We start from the raw sequence: 21125 nt of genomic DNA, 5'->3' as shown, positions 1-21125 counted from the left end.
GAACTGTGTCTTTCTGCCCAGCGCCCGGCTGTGTTCCTACCTTCGGGAAGTTTTATGCTGGATTAAAATCGTCCCTTGCGCTGAGCGTGGTGTCCAGAGCCGGGGTGGGATCGGCACTGCTGGCACTGGAGTGTGGCTAGGCAGGGAGTGCCCGTTCCAGGGGGTAGTGGCAAGGGGTGAACAGGGCTGGGGGAGCCAGAGTTGCCCCAGCACGAGCCAGAGGGCTGGGATATGGCTGTGCCAGTGGCACCGGCACGGCTGGCTCCGGCACTGGGCTCTGGCTGTGGGTGCCCAGTGCAATGACTGGTGCGGTGCCCAGTCCCCCGTGCAGTGCCAGTGCCCAGTGCAGTGCCCTGTGTCTGTCTGTGTCCCCTGTGTTGTGCCCCATGCCTGCGGCAGTGTCCCAGATCCCGGGTGCAGTGCCTGGTGCCCTGTGACCTACACCCAGTGTGGTGCCCCGTGCTTGGTGCCAAGGCCCGTTCCCAGGTCTGTGCCCTGTGCCTGTTGTAGTGCCCGGTGCCCCATGCCCGGGTCCATGTCCCATACTCGGTGCCCAGAGCAGTCCTGGTGCTTTGTGCTGTGCCCCATTCCCAGTGTAATCCCAGTGCCCAGCACAGTCCCGGTGCCGTGCCCCATGCCCAGTGCTCGGTGCTGTGCCCCATGCCCAGTACAGTCCCGGTGCCATCCCAGTGCAATCCCGGTGCTATCCCGGTGGTATCCCAGTCCAATCCTGGTGTAATGCTGGTGCTATCCCAGTACAATCCTGATGCTATCTCGGTGCTATCTTGGTGCAATCCCGCTATAATCCTGGTGCTATGCCAGTGCTATCCCAGTCCAATCCTGGTGTTATCCCGGAACAATCCCGGTTCTATCCCCGTGCAATCCCGGTGCATCCCGATGCCTGGTGCAATCTCGGTGTTATCCCAGTCCAATCCCGTGCTATCCCGATGTTATCCCGGTGCTATCCCGATTCTATCCCGGTACTATTCTGGTGCTATCCCGGTTCTATCCCGGTACTATTCTGGTGCTATCCCGGTTCTATCCCGGTTTTATCTCGGTCCAATCCCAGTTCTATCCCGGTGCTATCCTGGTGTTATCCCGGTGCTATCCCCGTTCTATCTCGGTGCTATCCCGGTATTTTCCCGGTTCTATTCCGGTTTTATGCCCGTTTTATCCCGGTCCAATCCCGGTGCTATCCCGGTTCTATCCTGATGCGGTGCCCTCCCCGTTGTCTCGTTCCGCCGCCAGGGGGCGCCGCCGCGTCTCCCTTCGGGCCCCTTCGGCTCTTTCCGGAGCGGCGCGTGCGCGAGGCGGGGCCTCGACGGCGGCCGAACGGCGAGAGGGGGCGGGGCCTAATCTTCAGGCCGTTCCGTCCCTGCTCGGGTATTTCCGGAGAAGGTTCGGGACGTTCCGTCCTCGCTCGGCTGTTTCCGGGGCGGGTTCGGGCCGTTCCGGCGGCGCTCGGGCCTGTCCCAGGCTGGGCCGGGTCGGAGGCGGCAGAACGGGGCTGGAGCCGAGCGGCGGCGGATGGAGCCGGCGGAGAGGTGGGACGGGGCCGGGACTGGGGGATCGAGAGAGGGGCGATCGGGGTGAGGGGCCAGAATCGGAACCAGGGCCGGCGCCGGGACCCCCTCAGCGTGAGGCGCCCCCGGGGCCTGGCGGGGACCCTCGGGGTGGGCCCCGGGCCGGGGCTCTGTCCGTGCTGGGGCGGCCTCACGGATGTGCCCAGGCATGCGGGAGGTGTCAGCGCGGGGTGTCCCGCTGCCAGGGCAGAGACACCCCCGGGCCGGGACACCCCCGAGCCTGTCCCTGCCCCGTTCCCACTGCAGGGCTGTGCCCCACGACCCCCCTCGGGCTGTCCCTGTCCCCTCCCCGTGCAGGGGCTGTGCCCCCATTGATCCTCGCAGACTGTCCCTTTCCCCTCCCCGTGAAGGGACTGTTTTTCCCCCCAGTTTCCCCGTGCTGTTTCCATCCCAGCAGTGCCATCAGGGGTTCCCCTGTGCCATTTCCCCCGCAGTGATACCAGTTTAGGGATCAACCTCAGCAGGGTACATTTCCCCCCTTTCTGGGGATCCTAGGCGCCCTTTTGGGGTGGCAGAGCCAGAGAAGAGCAGCCTGTGGGGGTCCCACCACTGCTCCCCCCCTGCCCGAGGGCAGTTCAGCCCCGGCAGACCCCGGACTAGAGCTGGTGCCCCTGTCTGGCTGGATATGCCAGAGTTCAGCCTTGGGGGTGGCTTTGCTCTCTCTTGACACAGTTGCCCCAAACCCTGGCTTTGGGATGACCCAAGTCCCACTGTTCCCAGGGAGGTTGGTCACTGCATTTCTTCTGCGGGTGTTTCTCAGCCTCTTGAGGAGGATGATTCCTGTGGTCATGCACCTCCCAAACTGGGGGTCTCTGCTCAATAGGGAATGAAACCAGGGGTGAAACCTATCTAAAATGGGATCTGCAGGAGCTGGAGTGGCTCCAGTGTTGCCTTTTGGTAGAGGCACGGCTGCCTCTCCTCCCATTAATGCGCAGCTTTGATTTCCCAAGCAGCTCTTGGAGCCACTGGGGAACTGGCCCTGTGACTTTCTCTGTGAGAGCAGGGCATGGAGACAGCTGAGTAAATATAGCCTAAATCACTGCTTTCCTGGCCATTCCCCCGCCCCAGTGTGTCCCCAAGGCTGGACTGGCCTCTGCTCTAGTCATCCACCATGTGGGAAAGTCCAAGGCATGGTTTGGTTTCTTTGGCGACTCCCTTTGACGTGGGCAGATCGTGCTTCCATTTGGCCATGCGATTCATGGCGTGGATTCATTTCTCCTAAACTTGGTCCCCTGCGCCAAACCCCTCCGTTTTTAACTTGCTGGAACAAGGGTTTAGGCACACAGGAAAATCCTTTTCTGCCCACAGTTGGGTCTCACTGGACAAAAGCTCTGGATTTGGAAGGGAAAGTGCTGGAAATTCATCTGGAATGTGGCAAGGAGCAGAGTGGTTTGTCGGAGCCAGTTTGGAGCCGTGTCAGAGCGCCGGGTGCTGGGGTGTGTTTACAATGAAAAAAGAGTATTTATAATATCACGGGCTCTTTTAATTCCTCTGGGAATCTCTGGAGCTGTGGCTTGGAGCTGGAGCAGCCGAGTAATGGAAGATAAAAAGCAAACAGAGGAAGGGGACGGTGGGTTTCTCAAGCTGGAAGGTCTTGGCTCTCTCACCAACACGCAAATAGTGCTGGTCTGCTAATGTGGGTACTTCTTACCTCTTGGTTACTTCATGTGATTGCTGAGCTGTGCAGGGCTGCTAATAAATCATATACATTCCAAATACCCCGGGGAATGTGATTTTAAGCAGATAAGTTAGCGAGAACAGTCGGACTTTTTTTTTTTTTCATGTACTCAGGTTTTTTTTAGAACTGTAATTTTTGAGAGAAGGAGCCAAAATACAGCTCCTGGGTTTATATATCCCTAAACCCAGCTTCATGAATGCTCCGAAAATGGAATTAAGTGTGTTCTTGCAGCTTGGGAGGTGGGGTAATGGCAGCCTGGAGTGAGGTGGTGGGGCTAGTGTAGGGCACTGGGTCTTTCTCTGCTCGCTGCTGGCATATAGAAGTTTCTGGTCAAATAAAAAACTCTTGCAGGGAAGAGGAGAAAGTTTCTGAGGTGCTTTAAGAGAGGACGCGCTTCAGCTCAGCAAAAAAGTTGGATGTCAGAAGCCTCTGGACAGTATGAGAAGTTTTGGAGTAGGTGTGCACAATACCTGAGGTGCTTCAGCCTTTGAGGAGGTCACTGGGACCTCCAGGTGTCTCCCAAAAGAAGGTTATCAGTCATCCCAAGGCAGGTATTTACCCAGCTCCTCAGATCCCTGCTAACCATGACATTGACCTTTTCCGTGAAATGTTCCAGATATTCCTTCACTTCCTTGGGCTTTGGTGTGAACAAAGCAAAATACTTAATGAAACTCAAGCGTGAGCAGTAAATGCTCTGTGTCCCTGGGAAAGGGCAGCTCGTGGCCATGGGCAGGAGCTGCCCTGGCTGTGTAAATCAGGAGGATGTGATGCAGCAGCAGATGTCACGATAGCAGGCAATTCCCTGTCCATTTTAATCTTTCTGTCGTCCTATTTTCTCTTTTTATTAAAAGTTTGTTCTTATTGTCTGCAACGTGCAGTTCAAAACCTGATTTGCTGTTTGTTTTGCTCGCTGAGGATCTGATGTAACTTGGAGAGGTTTTGGGCTGTGTAGATTGGTGTAGGCATCTTCTTCTTTTAAATATTTTTAGGCATTCTTTCCCCTCACTGGAGGGAAAGCAACACTCAGTCTTATTTCAAGTCAAGCTGCACTTTGAACTGCATTTGGAACTGGGTGAAAAAGCACAGGAACCACATTTAAAACGTTAAGATGCTTTTATTTATGCGCTGGGCACACACAAAAAGACTCGTAATGTGTTTTTTGTTTCAAACTGATGCATTAAACAAAGAAAGTATTGACAGCAGTTAATGAATCGGGGGATTGTTTCTGGGTGCTGAGATAGATTTACCAAAGGTATTTAGCTGTCTGATGCATGGGATTTGCAGAGCAGCCTTAAGCAAGTGCTTGCCAGCACAGACACATGAGGTTCTTCTCCGAGATCCGAGTAAACCTGGAACTGGGCCCAGCCAAAATCTTTTGGCAGGCTGCTCCCTCTCCCCAGCTCAGAGGTGTGCTTCCAGCCGACAGGCTCGTGCGTGTCCCAGGCTCTTGGCCCTGCCTTCCCTGCAAAGAGCTGTTCCAGAGCTTTGGGAAGCGTGTTCCCAATCCACAGAGACAAGCAGACTCGGTCAGCTGCACTCCGAGGGTGCAGAGCTTTCCTGGCCATTGGCTTGGCCAAGGAAGCCACTCGCTAGGTCTGTGGCAGGACAGAGGACAACTGTTTCCCCTGGAGGGGCCGGCACTGGATTAACCATGTGGATTTGGATTTCCAGGGGGGCTCCTCACAGAGCACTTGATGCCCATGTGGTCTGAGCGTGGGGAAGGCAGGTGAGACTGCTCCAGGACCAGCCTGGCTTTAAGTCCTCTGGATTGTTGCATGTGCCCGGTGACCCTCTGGGCCGTGGAGAGCAGAGTGGCACAGAACTACCTCTGCGTTCCCACCCCAGGGAACAAGGCTGTGGAAGGAGTTGGTTGGAAGAAGCTGCAGGACCTGCTCCGTGGACACACTCGGTGCTCCCGAGTCACTCTTCTCTTCCCACCCCTCCACGCAAATCTGCTTTTAAAAGCTACTGAACGAGTTTGCCAGGGCTGAGCGTTCTGTCCTTCCAGCCTCTTCGGCTGCACCGGCTTGTCAGAGGTGCCGGGAGTCGGGGCTGGGATCTGCAGGCAGGAGCTTGGGGGGTGCCTGAGGGGGAGCATCAACCCAGCTGGGTTTGGGCTCTGCTGCCTCTGGGTGCCTTCTGGTGTCTGTCCTCTCTGGGAGGAGCAGGAGCTGCCGGCACCGTTCCCGCCCAGACCCTTGGCACTCAGACAGTGCCTGTGGTGCTGCGACTCCTCGACAGGCAGCGTTCAGAGGGGCAGCCAGTGAGCCTGGCCATAAATCTCTCTTTATGCTCTGGATTATGAAGTAATATTTTCCTGGCTGGTGCTTGGTTGGATTGGGGAGATGCAGGCTCTGCTGCAGCTGAATCCCAGCATGGTGGCAGCTCTCATGGCAGCCATACTGGGATGTGCTGCTTCCCCTAGGAACACAAGAGACCTCCCCAGGAGCTCTCCATGAGACTTGCAGCCTGGTGTTGCTCCTGGAGCTCTGAAGAAGCTCTCCGGCAACCTGGATCAGGCTTAATTCTGTTCCCCACCCGCCTCTGGCCGCAAGTACCTCACCTCCCTGCAGGCAGCGCCTGTTCATTCATGGCAAAGACAGCCTGGCTGGGACTCCTGCCCGAGCTCAAGCAGGCGGTGCAGGCTCTGGCTGCTTCACAGGTTTCCTGTGCCATGGCCTTTTTGTGCCTTTTGTCCTTGTCAAGGGAAGGAGCCCTCAGCGTGGTGCCAGGCTGGAGAGCCTGGCTGTGGAGAGGTGGAACTGGCTCCTCTCAGAGGACTTACCCCGATCTTCAGACTTTGTGTCAGCATGTGCAGGGGTTGGTGGCACGTGCAGGTGTGGTGGCATGTGTGGGGTGACACCCCACACAGCAGGGAAGAAGGCTTTGTAGCTGATATGAACTGTAATGTACTGCTGGCCCGGAAGGGTTATTTTGAAATCCTGCAGATCACCATTGTTGGTCTCTCTCAGCAGAGTCTAACCCACGGTCAGAGCAGCCTTGGCTTTGTGCCACGCTTGGTTGTGCACTGACCCCGCTGGGAAGGGTGTCCTGACTCCCTTTGCCTCCTCCCCTCCCTCTCTGCCCAGGCTCCTGCAGCTCTGAGAAGAGCCTTCCTGCTCACTAATACTTTTCAGATGAGACTCAAGAGTTTTGAGCTGGATTTGGTGGTTTCTGGGCCAAAGCAGCTTCAAGCTGTTAGTAGGACCTGCAGCATTTCAGCGGGCCCAGGGTGTCCCTGGGAAGGCTGATTTCTGGCTACCCCGGCGCCTTGTGCAAATCCTGGAATGCTGGGATTTGCCTGGGGGAGGTGGAAAACTGGCCTGTGCAGCCAGAAAGGGATGGGAAAAGAGGACGTGCCTGGCTGGTGGGAATGCCCCAGCTCGTACATCTCTTCAGCAACATGTTATAACCCAGGTTTATTCTTTTTGGTGGATTTCTGGGCATGGCAGGTAGCATATTCAGTTTCTCTCTGAATAGCTGAAGGGCAGTTAGGAGATCTAAGTAGACTTGAAGGCTTCTAAAGATTATTTTAACTCCTCTCGCCTCCATTCCTGCAAAAGGAACCCGTGCCTGCACTTGATGCTGTTGGTGCTTTTGAAAAGTTCAAAAATTGACTTTTAGCTCAGAGCAAAGCTTTGAAGTGCTGCTCTGCGGGAATGGCAGCACCTCTCGAAAGCCTTTCGCTGAAAGCTTGGTTAACCTACATTTGTGGGCAGCTCCCTTCAGAAGATGCCTTTGTGGGGGATTTTGTGGTGAGATATAAAGGTGAACTGTGAAATTTAATGGATTTTACAAGGAAAGGTTAAATCTGTTTGTTCTGCTCCTATTCAGGGCCGGCAGCTGGTGAGTGCAGGGTCATCCTTTTCTGTATGCGAAAGTTATCCTGCATAAAGGCTGTTTTGTCTCACTCGTTGTCTCCTTGTTTGCATAAGTGTTTCGAGGAGGGTAAGCTGAAGAAACAGGAGTGAACCTCTTTAAGATGCAGAGCTGGTGCCTGCCTGTAGCAGAGAGGAGGTGGCATTCCTCCCTGCAGCCACTGGCTCCTCTGTTGCTTTGGGGAGTGGAAATCAGGATTAGCATGTCCTGGTTGGATTCAGGGCTCAGCATCAGCTGGTAGGTAGGAGAGAAACGAGTCCTGCCTCTCTCAGGTGAACCTCTAGTTTAATGTTGGTGTATCAGGAGGGTGTGGGGTGCCTGGCTGTGCAGTGACAAGTCTTCTTCTCTTTGCAGGCACTGGGAAGGGGGACGTAGCACGACACACTGTTCTGGACTTGAAGCCTCCCAGACTCCAAGAAACCCGCTTCTTTTTTGGTGAAACAGACCCTGACCTCGGGTTTCCTTGCTGCATGCCCGCTCACCAGTGCTGGATTATGTTTGTCTCCTTCTCCCTTTGCTCCATAATTTGGCTGAATCGTGGTTTCAAGCTCAGGAAAAGGGGCTGCACCTAAAGAGCTCCGTGGCAACCGGACTAGGCTCCTGGGGTGCTGTTTCACACAGAGACATTCAGAGTGCTGATGGGGGAGAGCTGCCTCTGAGGACCCTCCTCTCCTGCCTGAAACGTGCTGTCTGACTGTTCAGAGCCCTTCTCCCCTCCCCCCGGCAGAGAGGATGGGCAGCACCGACGGCTTCCAGTACCGTGCGCTCTACCCCTACCGCAAGGAGCGCGAGGAGGATATCGACCTGCTGCCCGGGGACATCCTGGTCGTCAGCAAGGGGGCCCTGCAGTCCCTGGGTTTCAAAGACGGGGATGAGCAGACCCCCAACCAGATCGGGTGGATCCTGGGTGTCAATGAGCGGACCAAGCAGAAGGGGGACTTCCCTGGCACCTACGTGGAGTACGTGGGGCCAGTGAAGATCTCGGTCCCTTCTCACCGGCCCCGAGTGCAGAGACCCTTGCCTGCCACGCCTGGGGCCAGCGGCTGCCGGCTGCCGGAGGCTGTGGAGCAAGGTAAGCCCTGCTGTGTGCTGTGTTGGCTTCAGGACAACTCCATTCCTGATGTGTGACAGAGGAGAGTGTGTGAGTGGCTTTGCAGGACAGCATTGGCTCAGCAGCTGCACAGTTGAGTTGCCTGGGGGTTATGGGCTCAGGCTCAGTCCTAGCCCAGAGAAAAGCATGTTGTTCCTCCTCAGCTTGCTCAGCAGAACTTCTTGGAGCAAGCCTTGTCCTGCTCGTACCTCTGCAAGATCCTTCTCCCTCTCTGTCCTCCAACTGCCCAGGATCCCTGTGGCCCTTGGTCCCTGCTCCACTCAGTTCTGCCCTACTCCCTCCCTTCAGGAGAAACCCTGACCTCTCCCAACCACCAGCTCCCCGCCTCTGCAGCGCCTGGGGCAATGCTCCCTGCCAAGAGCTGCTCAGCCCTGCTGAGAGACACAATTACTTGTCTCTGGGCAAGAGGAGAAAAGTCAGGGTCTAAAAGAGCACTTCTGAGAACTGGAGCTAATTGCTTGTCTGCCTGGCAGCCAGCCCTCCCCGCGGGTCGCAGGGCCCTCTCTGGGGCTGGGCAGCCACCCTGGGGCTGGGCATGGGCTGTCCTGCACCTGCAGCTGCCTCCCAGCTGGCACTGGGCTTGGCCCGGATCTGGTCCAGGAGAGCCAATGTACCTCAGCCCTGCTTGTGGAGCTGTGGCAGCTGCCTGCCCTTTGCCTGTGTTTTTTTCTTCCCAGGCACATAAACCCCATGACAGGGGTTCACCAGCCCCTGGGTTCCCCTCATCTACTCTACCCTTGTGAGACTCCTCCTGGATTACTCCCTCCAGGTCTGGGGTCCACAGCACAGGAGAGACATGGCCCTGTTGGAGTTAGTCCAGAGGAGGCCATGAAGATGCTCCGAGGGCTGGAGCACCTCTGCCATGGAGACAGGCTGGGAGAGCTGGGAGTGTTCAGCCTGCAGAAGAGAAGGCTCTGGAGAAACCTTATTGTGGCCTTCCAGTACTTAAAAGGAAAAAAGAAGAAGAGAGGCTTCTTATACAGGCACATACTGATAGGACAAGGGGGAGGTTTTAAATTATAAGAGGAGAGATTTAGATTAGAAGTTAGGAAGAAGTTCTTGACTCTGAGGGTGGCACAGGTTGCGCAGAGAAGCTGTGGCTGCCTCATCCCTGGAAGTGTGCACGGCCAGGTTGAACAGGGCTTGGAAGAACCTGGGATAATGGAAGGTGTCCCTGCCCATGGCAGGGGGTGGAACAAGATGGACTTTAAGGTACCTTCCAAGTGAGGAGTGACAACCACACTTTGCCTTCCCATGCCTTGCAGAAGATCTTGTGCAGGTGCACACAGGAGGACTGGGGGCAGCAGCAGGAACTGGTGGGTGTCACAGCATATTCTCAGTCCTGCATCCCCCCTGTCCCTCTTTGCCTGGGAGTCACAACTATCCATCACATGCTTCTAGCTGTGTGAAACACCTCTGGGGTCTTACAAAACCAGGGTGGTGGGGCTGGTGCAGAGCTGCCTGCAGCTGCCTCACTTGCTCCTGCTGCCGGAGCCAGAGGGGTGGCCCCAGGAAACATCTCTGAAGGGTGGGAATGGTGCTGGGCCATGTGAGCGTTTGGGTTGTCAGGGAGAGCCCCGACCTGAGTCATGCCGCTCACAACCTGCCTTTCCAAGAAAGCAGCTTCTCTTGGAAGCCTGGGATAGGCTCTGTGCTGGATGTGCTGGCCTTGCCTGCGTCCAACCCCGTGCTCCTTCAGGGGCTGTCACTGTCGGCTCTCTCCTCCTCTTCTCAAGGAGGGCTCGGTGGAGGTGTGTCTGGGTGGTCAGAGCTGCTGGTATAATCTCTGGGGTGTGGAACAAGATACGTTCCAAAACTCCTGACACATAGAAAAGGTGCAGTTGGAAAGGAAAATAAAAGCCAGCCTGTCTGTGGGGAGGGAGGATGGGGTACCAGGGCACATGAGGAGGGTGCCAACCCTGTCCCTCTCCCCTGTGGGTGCATCCCCATAGCCAGCCTCCTCTCTGGGCACAGCCAGGGCCTGCAGGGTGGCACTTCAGACACCCAGACCATGTTACACTCAACCTGTGTGTTGATATGGGCCATTCAGTTAGGAGCTGGACTCGACAATCCTCGTGGGTCCCTTCCAGCTCAGAATAGTCTGTATTTCTGTATTCAGTGTTCTGCTGGGGAGACACATTTTTGCATCGGAGAAACTGCATTTGAGCCAAGCCTGTGTTGTTTCTTCACAAGCTGCATTTTGGGAGATGCAGAGCCGTCTCCTGGCTGCCCCATGGAGCTCATGCTGTGCTTCCCGGGTCCTGCCCCGGCTGGCCGGGCTCCCTGAGCCCTGCAGTGTCACTGAAGGAGCAGGGCCAGCACCACACTCTGTCACGCAGCCCCTAGGAGCTGGGCTGGCCCTGCTGAACAGGAGAACCAGTGCGTTGTGCCAGTGGATTTACGAGCTGCTGGTGTTTGCCTTCCGCAGAGAACATGGGCGGAAAATGCGGCTCGGAAATATTTCCGCAGCTGCCCGGGCCGAGCTGGGAGCAGTGCTGAGAGCAGCCTTGTTCATGGCAGCCCAGCCTGGAGGCCCGGCAGGCTCAGGAGTCGCTGCTGTCTCCAGCACAGGCTGCCTGATAAAAAAAGGACAAGCTGCTCCCTGCTGAAGCAGCGCATTCCTAGCCGGGCCACGTGGGCAGCACCAGCATTTACTCTCCCTTCAGCCCTTCCCAAGGGTCAGACTGGGAGCTGCCAGCCTGGCAGCTTGCCTGCTGCTTCCCCACCCTGACCAGCACCACACTGGGCCCCTTCCTGTGCCCAGGGGCTCGTTCTGGTGGGAGATTGGCCCCCTCCCTGCCACCGTCCAGCAGAGCTGCTGGGTGCCCACCCCCTGTGCTTCCCTATCCATGGGTGCTCTGTCTCCCCACGAGGCTGTGGGTGCAGGAGGCTCAGCCGGGTGTGGAGTCTCAGCTTGCTGCGCCTCGTGGTGAGACCACACCAGGCGAGTTCGGGTCAGATCCATGACAACGGAGCTGTTTCGCAACCTTTTGGCTCTGCCTCTGCAGAGTGGAGTGTGCTGGGTGTCCTCACCCACCGTGGGCTGCCCAAGGGCTGCCTGGTGCTGTGGACCAGCCTGGAGGAGCCTCCTGCACCGACTGGTGCTCAGTTGGAACCAGGATGGCACCGCTCATCCCTCGGCAAACCTCCTGCTGGCAGCAGCCTGGCCAGGCCTGCATGCTCCTGCCCCGGCATGCACAGGGGGAGGGGGTGCCTGGAGCCAGAGTCTCGAGATCTGCTGGAAGTGGCAGTGAAATACCACCCGCCAAGGGGCTAAGGATCCCCCGGGAATGGGGGGGGACCCTAGTTCTGTGCCGCAGGCTATCTGTCTGTACCCTGTAGCAGCCTGCAGGAGGCTGTGGGCTCACGGGGAGGGGGAGACACAGGGCCGGTTTCCATGTTAAACGAACAATCAAAGGCAGGAATTTGCTGACATGGCATTCTGTCTGAATCTCTGGATTAATCACAGCTCACCACGGTGAGCGAGCTCCCTGGGCCTGCTCCACTGCCAGCCCTGCACAGCCCCTGTGCTGGGCGGGGACCCAGCCCAGCCTGAGCTCCAGAAGCTGTGGTAACCCCTGCACTGCCTGCCTGGGGGCTGGGGGTCTTCAAGCCTCTGCAGGGAGAAGTAGGATCTCTTGTGCACACCCAGTCAGGAGTTGGAGCAAAGCTGGGCTCAACAAGTGCTGTGCTGGTTTCTGGGCCAGCTTACAGGTTCCTTGCAGCCTCTCTGCTGCGTTTGCCTAGGCCACAGCTTTCCTGGCTCCTGTTGGAGGCTGTGTTGGTTGTGCCCTGCTCTGCTGCTGGTGGCTGAGCTGGCAGTGAGCCCTTCCGTCCCTCCCTCTCCCACAGGGTCTCCTCTCCTGGACTTGCAGGAGCAGTTCAGCCCTCCCGAGATTGCTCCGCCGCTCCTGGTGAAGCTGCTGGAAGCTATTGAGAAGAAAGGTAAGGGGTAATGCTGAGCACTGGGGAAGGCTCATAGATCCCAAAATCCCGCAGTGAGGGCAGAGGGGAAGGCTCATAGATCCCAAAATCCAGCAGTGAGGGCACAGGGGGAGACTGATATATCCCAAAATCCCACAGTGAGGGCAGAGGGGGAGGCTGAGCTCTGTGGGACACACAGGACACAGCTGCCCTCACACTCCTCCCTGGATTGATCTGCTGTTCCCCAGTGCATGGCTTGACTGCACAGAGGCCTGGGGTGAGGGTGCTGGGTCTGAGCACCTACACACCGTGGATGGGTGCTGGGGTTTGGGAAGTGCTTCCAGCCTGGATCTGTGCCAGAAAGGGGAAGAAAGGTGGAGAAAGGGGGCCACTGAACTGGGTGTCCTGGGGGCCAAGGGGGCTGCAGCAGCATCTGCAGGGAGTTGGCTTGGACACCGTCCAGGCGTGGTTGGCTGTGCCGCAGCCATTGCCCGGCTGGCACTGGGAGCTGACAGCAGTGTCCCCTTTCCAGGGTTAGACAGCGAGATGTTGTACAGGACATCTGGCTCCGAACTGAGGCAGGCGCTGAGAACCGGTAAGAACCAGCTCTGCGCGGTGGAGGCGAATCAGCTCAGATGGAGGAGATTAGTGGATGTGACAGCGCCAGCAGTAATGCAATCCAGGCCAGGCTGCCTGTCCTCGGCAGTTCCTGACTCCTGGCATGCTGCCTGTGGGGGTGGGCTGTCCCCGTCCCAACAGGTCCCTGCCTCGTGTGGAAGGGATGGGAGAGGGGGGATTCCTCACACCCTCCATGGACTGGAGCAAAGAGATGTGGCGGCGGCTTGGAGACTCACAGGCAAACAAATGAACCCCTGTGCTTGCCTCCTGCTCTCTTTGGGTGCTCTGCTGATGAGCTGGCAGAGGCTTCTCTGGCTCTGTCACATCACTAATAACCAGAGGAGGATCTTTCATAGCTTGGTGGCTCTGTGGTGCCGGAGCTGATGTCTTTGCCGGGGAGCCTTCAGAGCTCTCTGCCTCTTGGCTTGGGCCTCATCCAGCACCACATTGGCATATCCCCTTCCACAGACATTCCTGCAAACCCCAACCACACAGTGCTGTCAGCCCTGGCTGTGCTGCTCTTGGGACAGGCTTTATGTGCTTCCCAAAATCCTGTGCCCTGTGTTCGAGGGAGATGTTATCCCCATTGGGTTCAGTGTATGGCTGCTCAGTCTTTGCTTGTCTCTGCCAGCAGTGGGGAGCAAAATTCTCACCCAAGCCTTGCATGCCCAGGATTCTTGTTTGCAAGATTCCTATGTGGGCACCTGAAATGACCTCTGCCCTTTCCCAAGGGGAACTGCTGGGGCTCCCAGAGCCAACTTGTTTCTGGGGTGTACAGGGAACTTCCAGGAATCCTCTGTCACATGGGCTGCCTGAGGGCTGCCTGAGCTCCCTCGTGGTGCTGTGTCCCGTGGTAGCTGACTGGGAGGTGTGGGATGGTCTCAGGATGGATGCTGATAGCACTGAAGCTGCTGGCTGGGTGTCCAGTGCTGTGCCCACCACCCATGGGAAATCTGTGCCCTGGCAGATTGGACCCTGGGTGACCTGGAGCCCTTGGACGTGCACTCCCTGGGTGAGGTGCTGCGGGGTTACCTGCAGGACCTGCCCTCCCCCGTGGTGCCTGTGTCCGTGCATGGAGACATCCTTCGCATCCTGCAGGGTAAGGGCCTTCCCTGTCTGCCTTGGGAATGGGATGGACGCGTTTGGGGTATTAAAATAAGCCCTGTCCCTATGAGCCTGGCACATGGCCCCTGCTGCTGACAGCGCTCCCACGCTGTGACGCATTGGAGCAGAGAGCAGTGCTGGCTATCCCAGCTCTTCCATCGTGTCTTGTTCTCTGCCCAGAGATCCCCCAGCCAGAGAATTGCCGGAAGCAGCTGCTGCTGGCCCTGGAGTCGCCTGCAGTACCGCTCCAGAACACGCTCACCCTGCAGTTCCTGCTCCGGCATCTGGGGAAGGTATCGCAGCGGGCCGAGAGCAACGGCCTCCACCCTCGGGCCCTGGGAGAGATCTTCGGCCCCCTGCTCCTGCGGCTGCCTGGCGCCAGGTACGTGAGGCCCTTGGTTCCAGCAGTGTTCCCAGCACTGGCCACTGCCTGCCAGGATGAGGAGTCCAGCCTGGAACAGCAGGTCTGCCCGCAGCCCCTGCCTGTGGGATTAAACTGCTGGCAGCACACAGGGGTGGGACTCAAAGCCAGGATAGAGCCCTTGCTTTTGTGTCAGCCTGGGATCTGGCAGCTGGGGTGAACCAGCTGACCCCAGCTGCCCCTTTGCCCAGGGCTCACAGGAGCAGTGCCACTGCTGTTCTCCCCCACAACTGCTGTTCTTAACTTGTCTGCTCTCTCCCTGCAGCCCAGAGCTGAGCCCTGACTTCTCCGTGCTGTTTTTGGAGACGCTCCTGCAGACGAAGGAGCTGGAGCCGGAACAGTTGCCTCCAGGTACTGAGATGCCCCTTCCTTGTGGCCTGAGGCACTGGTGTTTATGCTCTGTGGGTGTGGAGTCTCTGCCCCTACGAATGGGTTGCTGAGGGTGTTTCGGTAGCCCAGCTGTGCCTGGAGGCTGGCCCAAGGTACAGATGTGCCTGGAGTAGCTCCTGGTAGCATGGCGGCCAAGGGGGCTTTCCAGGCCAGTCACTGCAGGGAGGGGGACTCAGCACTCCAGGGGATTGCCTGTGGGGAGCTAGGATTTGGGCTCACCCAGTTTCAACTTTCCTTCTCTTGCAGCCTTGCCTCCCAAACCGCCGAAGCCAAAGCCCAGCACAGCCAGCCTGGCCAACGGGAGCAGCGCACCCTTGCAGGATGCTGAGTGGTACTGGGGGGACATTTCTAGGTAAGGGGGTGACTGGCAGCTCGTGCCTGGGGTGCCCTGTCCTTCGAGGCATTTAGGAGAGCCTGTCACAGGCCGTGACAATCCTGTTCCTTGCAGGGAGGAGGTGAACGAGAAGCTACGGGACACACCGGATGGGACTTTCTTGGTGCGTGATGCTTCCAGCAAGATCCAGGGGGAATACACACTCACGCTCAGGTAGGGCACTGGGATCCTCTGCCACTCTGGGATGCAGCTGTGGGTCTGAGTTCCTGTGCTTCCAGCTGCTGGGATGCCAAGAGCATCTGCTGTAGGGTGCTGGGGTGGTGGTAAGTGCCCTCTCCTCTCCCCTCCCCACTACAGAAAGGGAGGCAATAACAAGCTGATCAAGATCTTCCACCGGGAAGGGAAGTATGGCTTCTCAGAGCCCTTGACTTTTGGCTCCGTGGTGGAGCTCATCACCCACTACCGGCACGAGTCGCTCGCCCAGTACAACGCCAAGCTGGACACCAGGCTGCTCTACCCCATCTCCAAGTACCAGCAGGTGAGCCCTGGGCCTCAGGCACACGATGGCCAACACAGCCTGAACCAGTGGCACTTGCTCCTCCATCCCTGCTCCTTTGGGAGATGACAATGTCCCACCCCTTCCCCCCATGCCGGGACGTTGCATTTGTGGGGTGACAGACGTGCGGGGCTGGTGGGGTTTCATGGGACCAGCTGGAGCAGGTCCTGAGTGAGGCTGTGCCTATGGCAGGACCAGCTGGTGAAGGAGGACAGTGTGGAAGCCGTTGGGGAGCAGCTGAAGGTGTATCATCAGCAGTACCAGGACAAGAGCTGGGAGTACGACCTGCTGTATGAGGAGTACACACGCACTTCCCAGGTACGTGGGCACTGCCTTCCCCAGGGACTGCCCTCGCACCCCCTGAGTGCTGGCAGCTGCCACGCTGTGCAGAGGGGAGGGCAGAGATTGGGCACCCGCTGCCCTCTTTGTCTGCTGCTGGACTTGAGGGTGCTCCCCAGAGAGTGGGTTTGAAGTGGGGGTTATTTTAGGTGCAGCAAGGACAGTGCTGCTTTGGGGAGGGAGGAAGAGAGGATGAGAATGGGCAGAAATGTTCCTCAGTTTTCCCCTCCCTTCTCCCCAGGAGCTGCAGATGAAGAGGACGGCAATCGAGGCCTTCAATGAGACGATCAAGATCTTTGAGGAGCAGTGTCAGACCCAGGAGAAGTGCAGCAAGGAGTACATAGAGCGCTTCCGGCGGGAGGGCAACGAGAAGGAGGTGCAACGGTGAGGATGGGGGAGATGGAGACCTGCCCTGCCTGGGGAAGGGCTCCAGGAGCTGGAAGGATCCTCCTGGCCCAGCACAGAGCCGAGGCATGCACAATCCTTGTCTCTCAGCAGTGTGCTGTGGGCTGGAGCTGGCAAGCAGCCTCCTCTGCCTCCCCCACTCCGGCTTACAGCCCCCCTCTTTCTTCCAGGATCCTCATGAACTCAGAGAAGCTCAAGTCTCGCATCACAGAGATCCACGACAGCAAGATGAAGCTGGAGCAGGACCTGAAGAAGCAAGCCTCGGAGAACCGGGAGATCGACAAGCGCATGAACAGCCTCAAGCCAGACCTCATGCAGCTGCGCAAACTGCGGGACCAGTACTTGGTGTACGTAGCTCCCGTAGCTCCCCTCCAGCACGGCCCGGGAGCCATCCAGCTGGCTCTTCGAGGGCTTTGGGGCTCAGTGGACCGGCTCAGAGCCTGTTTGGTGCAGGAGTGAACTCTGCAGCACGGCCACGGGGCTCGTTGGGCCCTTAGAGGGGTGGCTGCTGCCCTCTGGTGATGGCCGTGCCCTGGAGCTCTGACCTGGGCTGAGCTCTGCCTTTCCTCCCCCAGATGGCTCACGCAGAAGGGTGCCCGACAGAAGAAGATCAACGAGTGGCTGGGCATCAAGAATGAGACGGAGGAGTGAGTGTCCCTGTCCCTGCTTGTGTGGGAGTGCAGGTTCTACCTGCACCAAGGCCGTGGGCACCTCCCAGCTCCCTGCATGGGAGCTGAGGAGTCTTCCCTGCCAGAATGGAGGGTGGCAGCAACAGTGTGGGGGAGATCTGGGTGCCCAAACTGAGGGAGTCTGACCCTGCCTGTGGTCCACTGCAGCCAGTACTCCATGATGGACGACGAGGAGGAGCTGCCCCACCACGAGGAGCGAACGTGGTACGTGGGGAAGATCAACCGCGTGCAGGCAGAGGAGATGCTGTGTGGCAAGAGGGATGGCACCTTCCTGATCCGTGAAAGCAGCCAGAAGGGATGCTACGCCTGCTCCGTGGTGTGAGTATCCCCGTGCGGATGTGGAATGGGGCTGGTGAGGGCTGTGTTCCCACACGGTTCCACCCTTCCCTCACCAGATGCTGGAGGTGTCAGCTGGGCTTTCCCAAAGTCTCCCCTCTGCCTTGGCTCCTCCTGCCAGGGCCAGGTGTATCTCTGGGCTGCTTTGGTGGCCCCTGCTCATGCCCTGCTGTCTCTGTCCCACTGCTGACCCAGGCTCTTTGTCTCCCTGACAGGGTGGACGGTGACACCAAGCATTGCGTGATCTACAAGACGGCGACGGGCTATGGGTTCGCTGAACCCTACAACCTCTATGCCTCCCTCAAGGACCTGGTCTTGCACTACAAGCACACATCCCTGGTGCAGCACAATGACTCCCTGAATGTCACGCTGGCTCACCCGGTCCTTTCCCAGCCACCAGCCAGATGAGCAGCCCATGCACAACACAACAGCTGCCTTCAGCTTCTCCCCAGGGCGCTGCTTTCTGGCTCTGGACTCTTGCACCCTGTATAGTTGAGTCTCTGTGCTCCTGCTCCTTCAGAGCCTCTGAGATGTCTGTGACCGTTCCTGATGTCCCTCTTGGTCAGTAGCTGAAACCCGTGTTGGCTGATGGGACAGAAAGGCTGGGCTGTTGATTCCCAGCGGGCTCCAGCCTCTAGGAGGTGGGATCCAGTCGTGATTGAATTGCTGGGGGCGAGCACAGCCCCCTCCCCTTCCCTGATAAGCAGGTCAGATCCCCTTCTTGCTGGCAGGTCGCCCCGCTATGCATCACTGTAGAGCTTGGTTCCCAATTCCTTGGAGCACTCCAGCTGGGACCGAGGGGCTCCCTGTCTGGATGCTGGAGGAGGCAGAGGAGCAGTGTATGCATCCTTCAGTCTCACTTCCCTTGGTGGTCTGGCAGGCTGTGATGGTGTCTGGTACGAGGGCTGCTGCTCTTGCATGCAGAGACTCATTTAGGAAGGAGAAACCTCACCCTCCGTGGGGCTCCCCGGCTGAGGTTTCCCCACCTCACCGTCATTTCCTAGTGTCATAACCACCTCTGGATTGTTGCTGCCCGGGCAGGGAGGATCCAGTTAGTGATGGATCTCTTGCTTTAGTTGTGCCAGTGAAGCTGTGAAATCCGTGTTGGTACCCGTGTTTTTCCTGGCAGGATCTGTGGGATGCACAGTTCGTTGTTCCCGGCTGGCCTCAGTGACTCTCTGCACACGTAACCCGTTTGAAGCTGGACTGTAGCTCTGTAAATATGGTTCTTTTTGTGAGCTTCCCTGGTGCTGGTGTTTGCTGAGCCCCCACTGCCACCCCCAGCATGGGCAGCAGCTGCCAGGCTGCCCTGGGCCCTGCAGCTCGAGCAGGAGAGGGCTGGAGTCCAACGCACACTACGAGCCCTACATGGAATGAAGGACCTCTCTGCTGCAGGAGGACAGATCTGCTGGGCCCAGGGCATGCTGAAATGTATCTGCATGATGGTGAACTACGTATGCAAAGCACTTAGAATCATGGGTACTGTATGGGGTCCGGGGCAGGGCTGCCCACTGTGGGCAGGGCATTGTGTCCGAGTTCAGAGGGCCCGAGGGCAGCCAAGGTGGCTCTGGAAGAGCTTTGAAAGCTGAGCTGAGAGTTGAGGCTGTGGTGGCATTTGCTTCCCTGGGTTCTCTCATCTGCTTGGCTTGAGGAAAGCATTCTTGGTCTTGATTTGCGGGAGAGGCTCGTTCCCTTTGGGATGGGATGGGGTTTCACTGCTTCTGTTTCCTGTGGCAGCTCGGGCTCTGCTGGCTTCACAGAGTGCTGTGTGCTTGTGCTCTGCCTGCAGCCTGTCCTTGATGTGCCACCTGCATTGGGGACCATGCTGTCTCTCCTTCCCCGGCCAGCTCTGCTGCTCGTCTTGCCCTGGGCTGGTCCCCAGATCCTTTTGGAACTGGGATTGCTGGCGCAACCGTCCTCTTCCCATTGCTTGTGGCAGTTCTCCTGTGCTCGATTGTACAGCCCCTGTTCCCTGCTCTGCATGTCCTCTCTGGGCCCTGGTTTTTGGGTCTGGTTTGTTGGTGTTTGATGCAGTGGTGCAGATGACAGGTCAGGGGAGCTGTGGGTGCAGTGGCTGGCTTCAGAGATCACTTGGGAAATGCTGCCAGGGATAATTAAGGTAATTCTTTGGGCTCGGGCGCGTGAGAGATGAGAGCATGTGGGAATGGGGCAGGAAGGCTCCATCCTCATAGTGCTCTCCAGTGACCTACTGGAGTCTGTGGAATGGCTGGGTGGGCTGCACCAACACCCCAAAGCTCTGTCAGTCTCCCACACTGGTCACCATGGCACATTTTCAGCCTGGGGACTCTGTGCTGGTCCTGTGCTTGTCCCTGCACTACCATCATGTCCTTGTGCCACGGGATGGGCTGCAGGTGATGGGATCCTCAGCCTCTCACCCCATGGACTCCACGTTCCCCCACCACCCCACAAGGTGAGCTCAGGGCCAGTCCTGCCAAGGGGAGTTGCTCCCAGCTCATGCCAGGACTTGCTGAGCATCTGGAAGAGTCTCAGCTTCAAGCTGTCACCTGTCAACACTTCGATTGCTGCTCGCCCGGCTCTGCTGCCTAGGGAAATTTACCCTGATTTTGTACCCTTTGGGCTGAATTTCTGCAGTTCTCACCGTGCTGTCCCTTTCTGCTGCACAGCCGCAGTCCCTTCCTCCCCAGGAGCAGGGGGGGGGGTGGTGTCATGGTGACCCCTCTGCACCTTCCAGCACTGCCATTCCTGCCCACTTGGTGGCCTGTCCCCGACAGGGCTCTGCTCGCACGTCCTGTGTACGACGAGGTGGAAGATGCCCTTCCCCAGGGCTGCCTTTCCCTGACGGTGCTTCACTCGGCTCCTTGAAACGCAGCTTTTTCTCTGCTCTCCCCGGGGTGGGAGCCCAGCCCCCGAGCTTCTGCAGCGCTGCTCCCCCGCCATAAGCTCGCTGTGATTTGTCCTTTGCTGCTTTCGCTCGTTCTGAACCCGCTGGTGCCGCGTTTGGAGGCGCTGGGCTGTGCTTTGCTGCTTGTGACCCCCCACGTCCTCCAACCGAGCCGTGCCATGGGTGCAACGTGGCTGTTCCTGCTCCCCGGGGACAGTTTGGGACTTGTCCTTCCGTGTCCCTGCTCGGGACCCCCTGTGTAACCCTCCCAAGGGTTGCTGGTGCAGGTTTGTGCTCAGAGAGGACGTGGTGGCTGTGTGAGGTTTTAGTTTCTTAGGCGTATGCAATAACGAATAACCTGTCCCCCGAGCTGTCCGTTACCAGCAGTAGTGCTCTCTGCTCTTTCCGTTGATGTTTACTAATGTAAATCCAGTATTTGTTACTGTAATAGGATTTTTTTTTTGTACGGTACTTTGAAAAAACCCACAAAAACGACAAAAAAAAAAAAGGAACAAAAAAGAGGAAAGAAATAAACATTGTTAATGACCCGGCTGCTGGATTGCTGGGGGAGGGTGTTACGTGGGGAGCGGGGGCGTGAGGGCGGCAGTTCCTGGGCTGGGTGCAGGATGTGACCCATCCTGCGAGTGGTGCCAGGACTCCTCCCCGGTTTTGCAGGGCCGGGGCACGTGAGGACCAGCCCTGGGCTCGCCAAGGGGCGAGAAACGGCCGGAAAAGGCGGCTCTAAACAGCGGGGAAATGCGAGGTTCCTCCGCACTCAGCCTGGGAGTTGGGCTCAGGGGATGGCTTGGGCAGCACCCCCTTCCCGTACCCGGAGCTGCCACCCCCGGGGGGCTCCAGCACCAGCACCGCCCCGGGGGGGCTGCGCGGGGGCTCG

At 58.0% G+C, this 21125-nt stretch overlaps 1 protein-coding gene across 1 annotated transcript; it reads left to right on the top strand.

Annotated features, from left to right (window-relative positions):
- The first annotated feature begins 1432 nt into the window (after window positions 1-1432).
- On the top strand, window positions 1433-18605 carry PIK3R2 (phosphoinositide-3-kinase regulatory subunit 2). Its single transcript, XM_032711716.1, has 16 exons — window positions 1433-1544; window positions 7495-8212; window positions 12104-12196; window positions 12708-12770; window positions 13761-13892; window positions 14078-14279; window positions 14584-14669; window positions 14955-15060; window positions 15157-15255; window positions 15400-15580; window positions 15791-15916; window positions 16179-16321; window positions 16513-16689; window positions 16918-16989; window positions 17179-17349; window positions 17583-18605. The coding sequence occupies exons 2-16, from the start codon at window positions 7873-7875 to the stop codon at window positions 17773-17775; spliced, it is 2184 nt and encodes a 727-aa protein (XP_032567607.1). The 5' UTR covers window positions 1433-1544; window positions 7495-7872; the 3' UTR covers window positions 17776-18605.
- The last annotated feature ends 2520 nt before the right edge of the window (window positions 18606-21125 follow it).

Source organism: Chiroxiphia lanceolata, chromosome 27 (assembly GCF_009829145.1).
Source record: "Chiroxiphia lanceolata isolate bChiLan1 chromosome 27, bChiLan1.pri, whole genome shotgun sequence".
Lineage (NCBI taxonomy): Eukaryota > Metazoa > Chordata > Aves > Passeriformes > Pipridae > Chiroxiphia > Chiroxiphia lanceolata.
The sequence above is the reverse complement of the archived record's forward strand: the minus strand, read 5'-3'. Positions and strand labels throughout refer to the sequence as shown.

Bases quoted from the DNA above. Each gene is read 5' to 3' on its own strand.
- PIK3R2 (XM_032711716.1), top strand. From the start codon at position 7,873: ATGGGCAGCACCGACGGCTTCCAGTACCGTGCGCTCTACCCCTACCGC. The intron at 8,213-12,103 runs GTAAGCCCTGCT...CCTCTCCCACAG, and splicing joins GCCGGAGGCTGTGGAGCAAG to GGTCTCCTCTCCTGGACTTG. The intron at 14,670-14,954 runs GTACTGAGATGC...CTTCTCTTGCAG, and splicing joins GCCGGAACAGTTGCCTCCAG to CCTTGCCTCCCAAACCGCCG.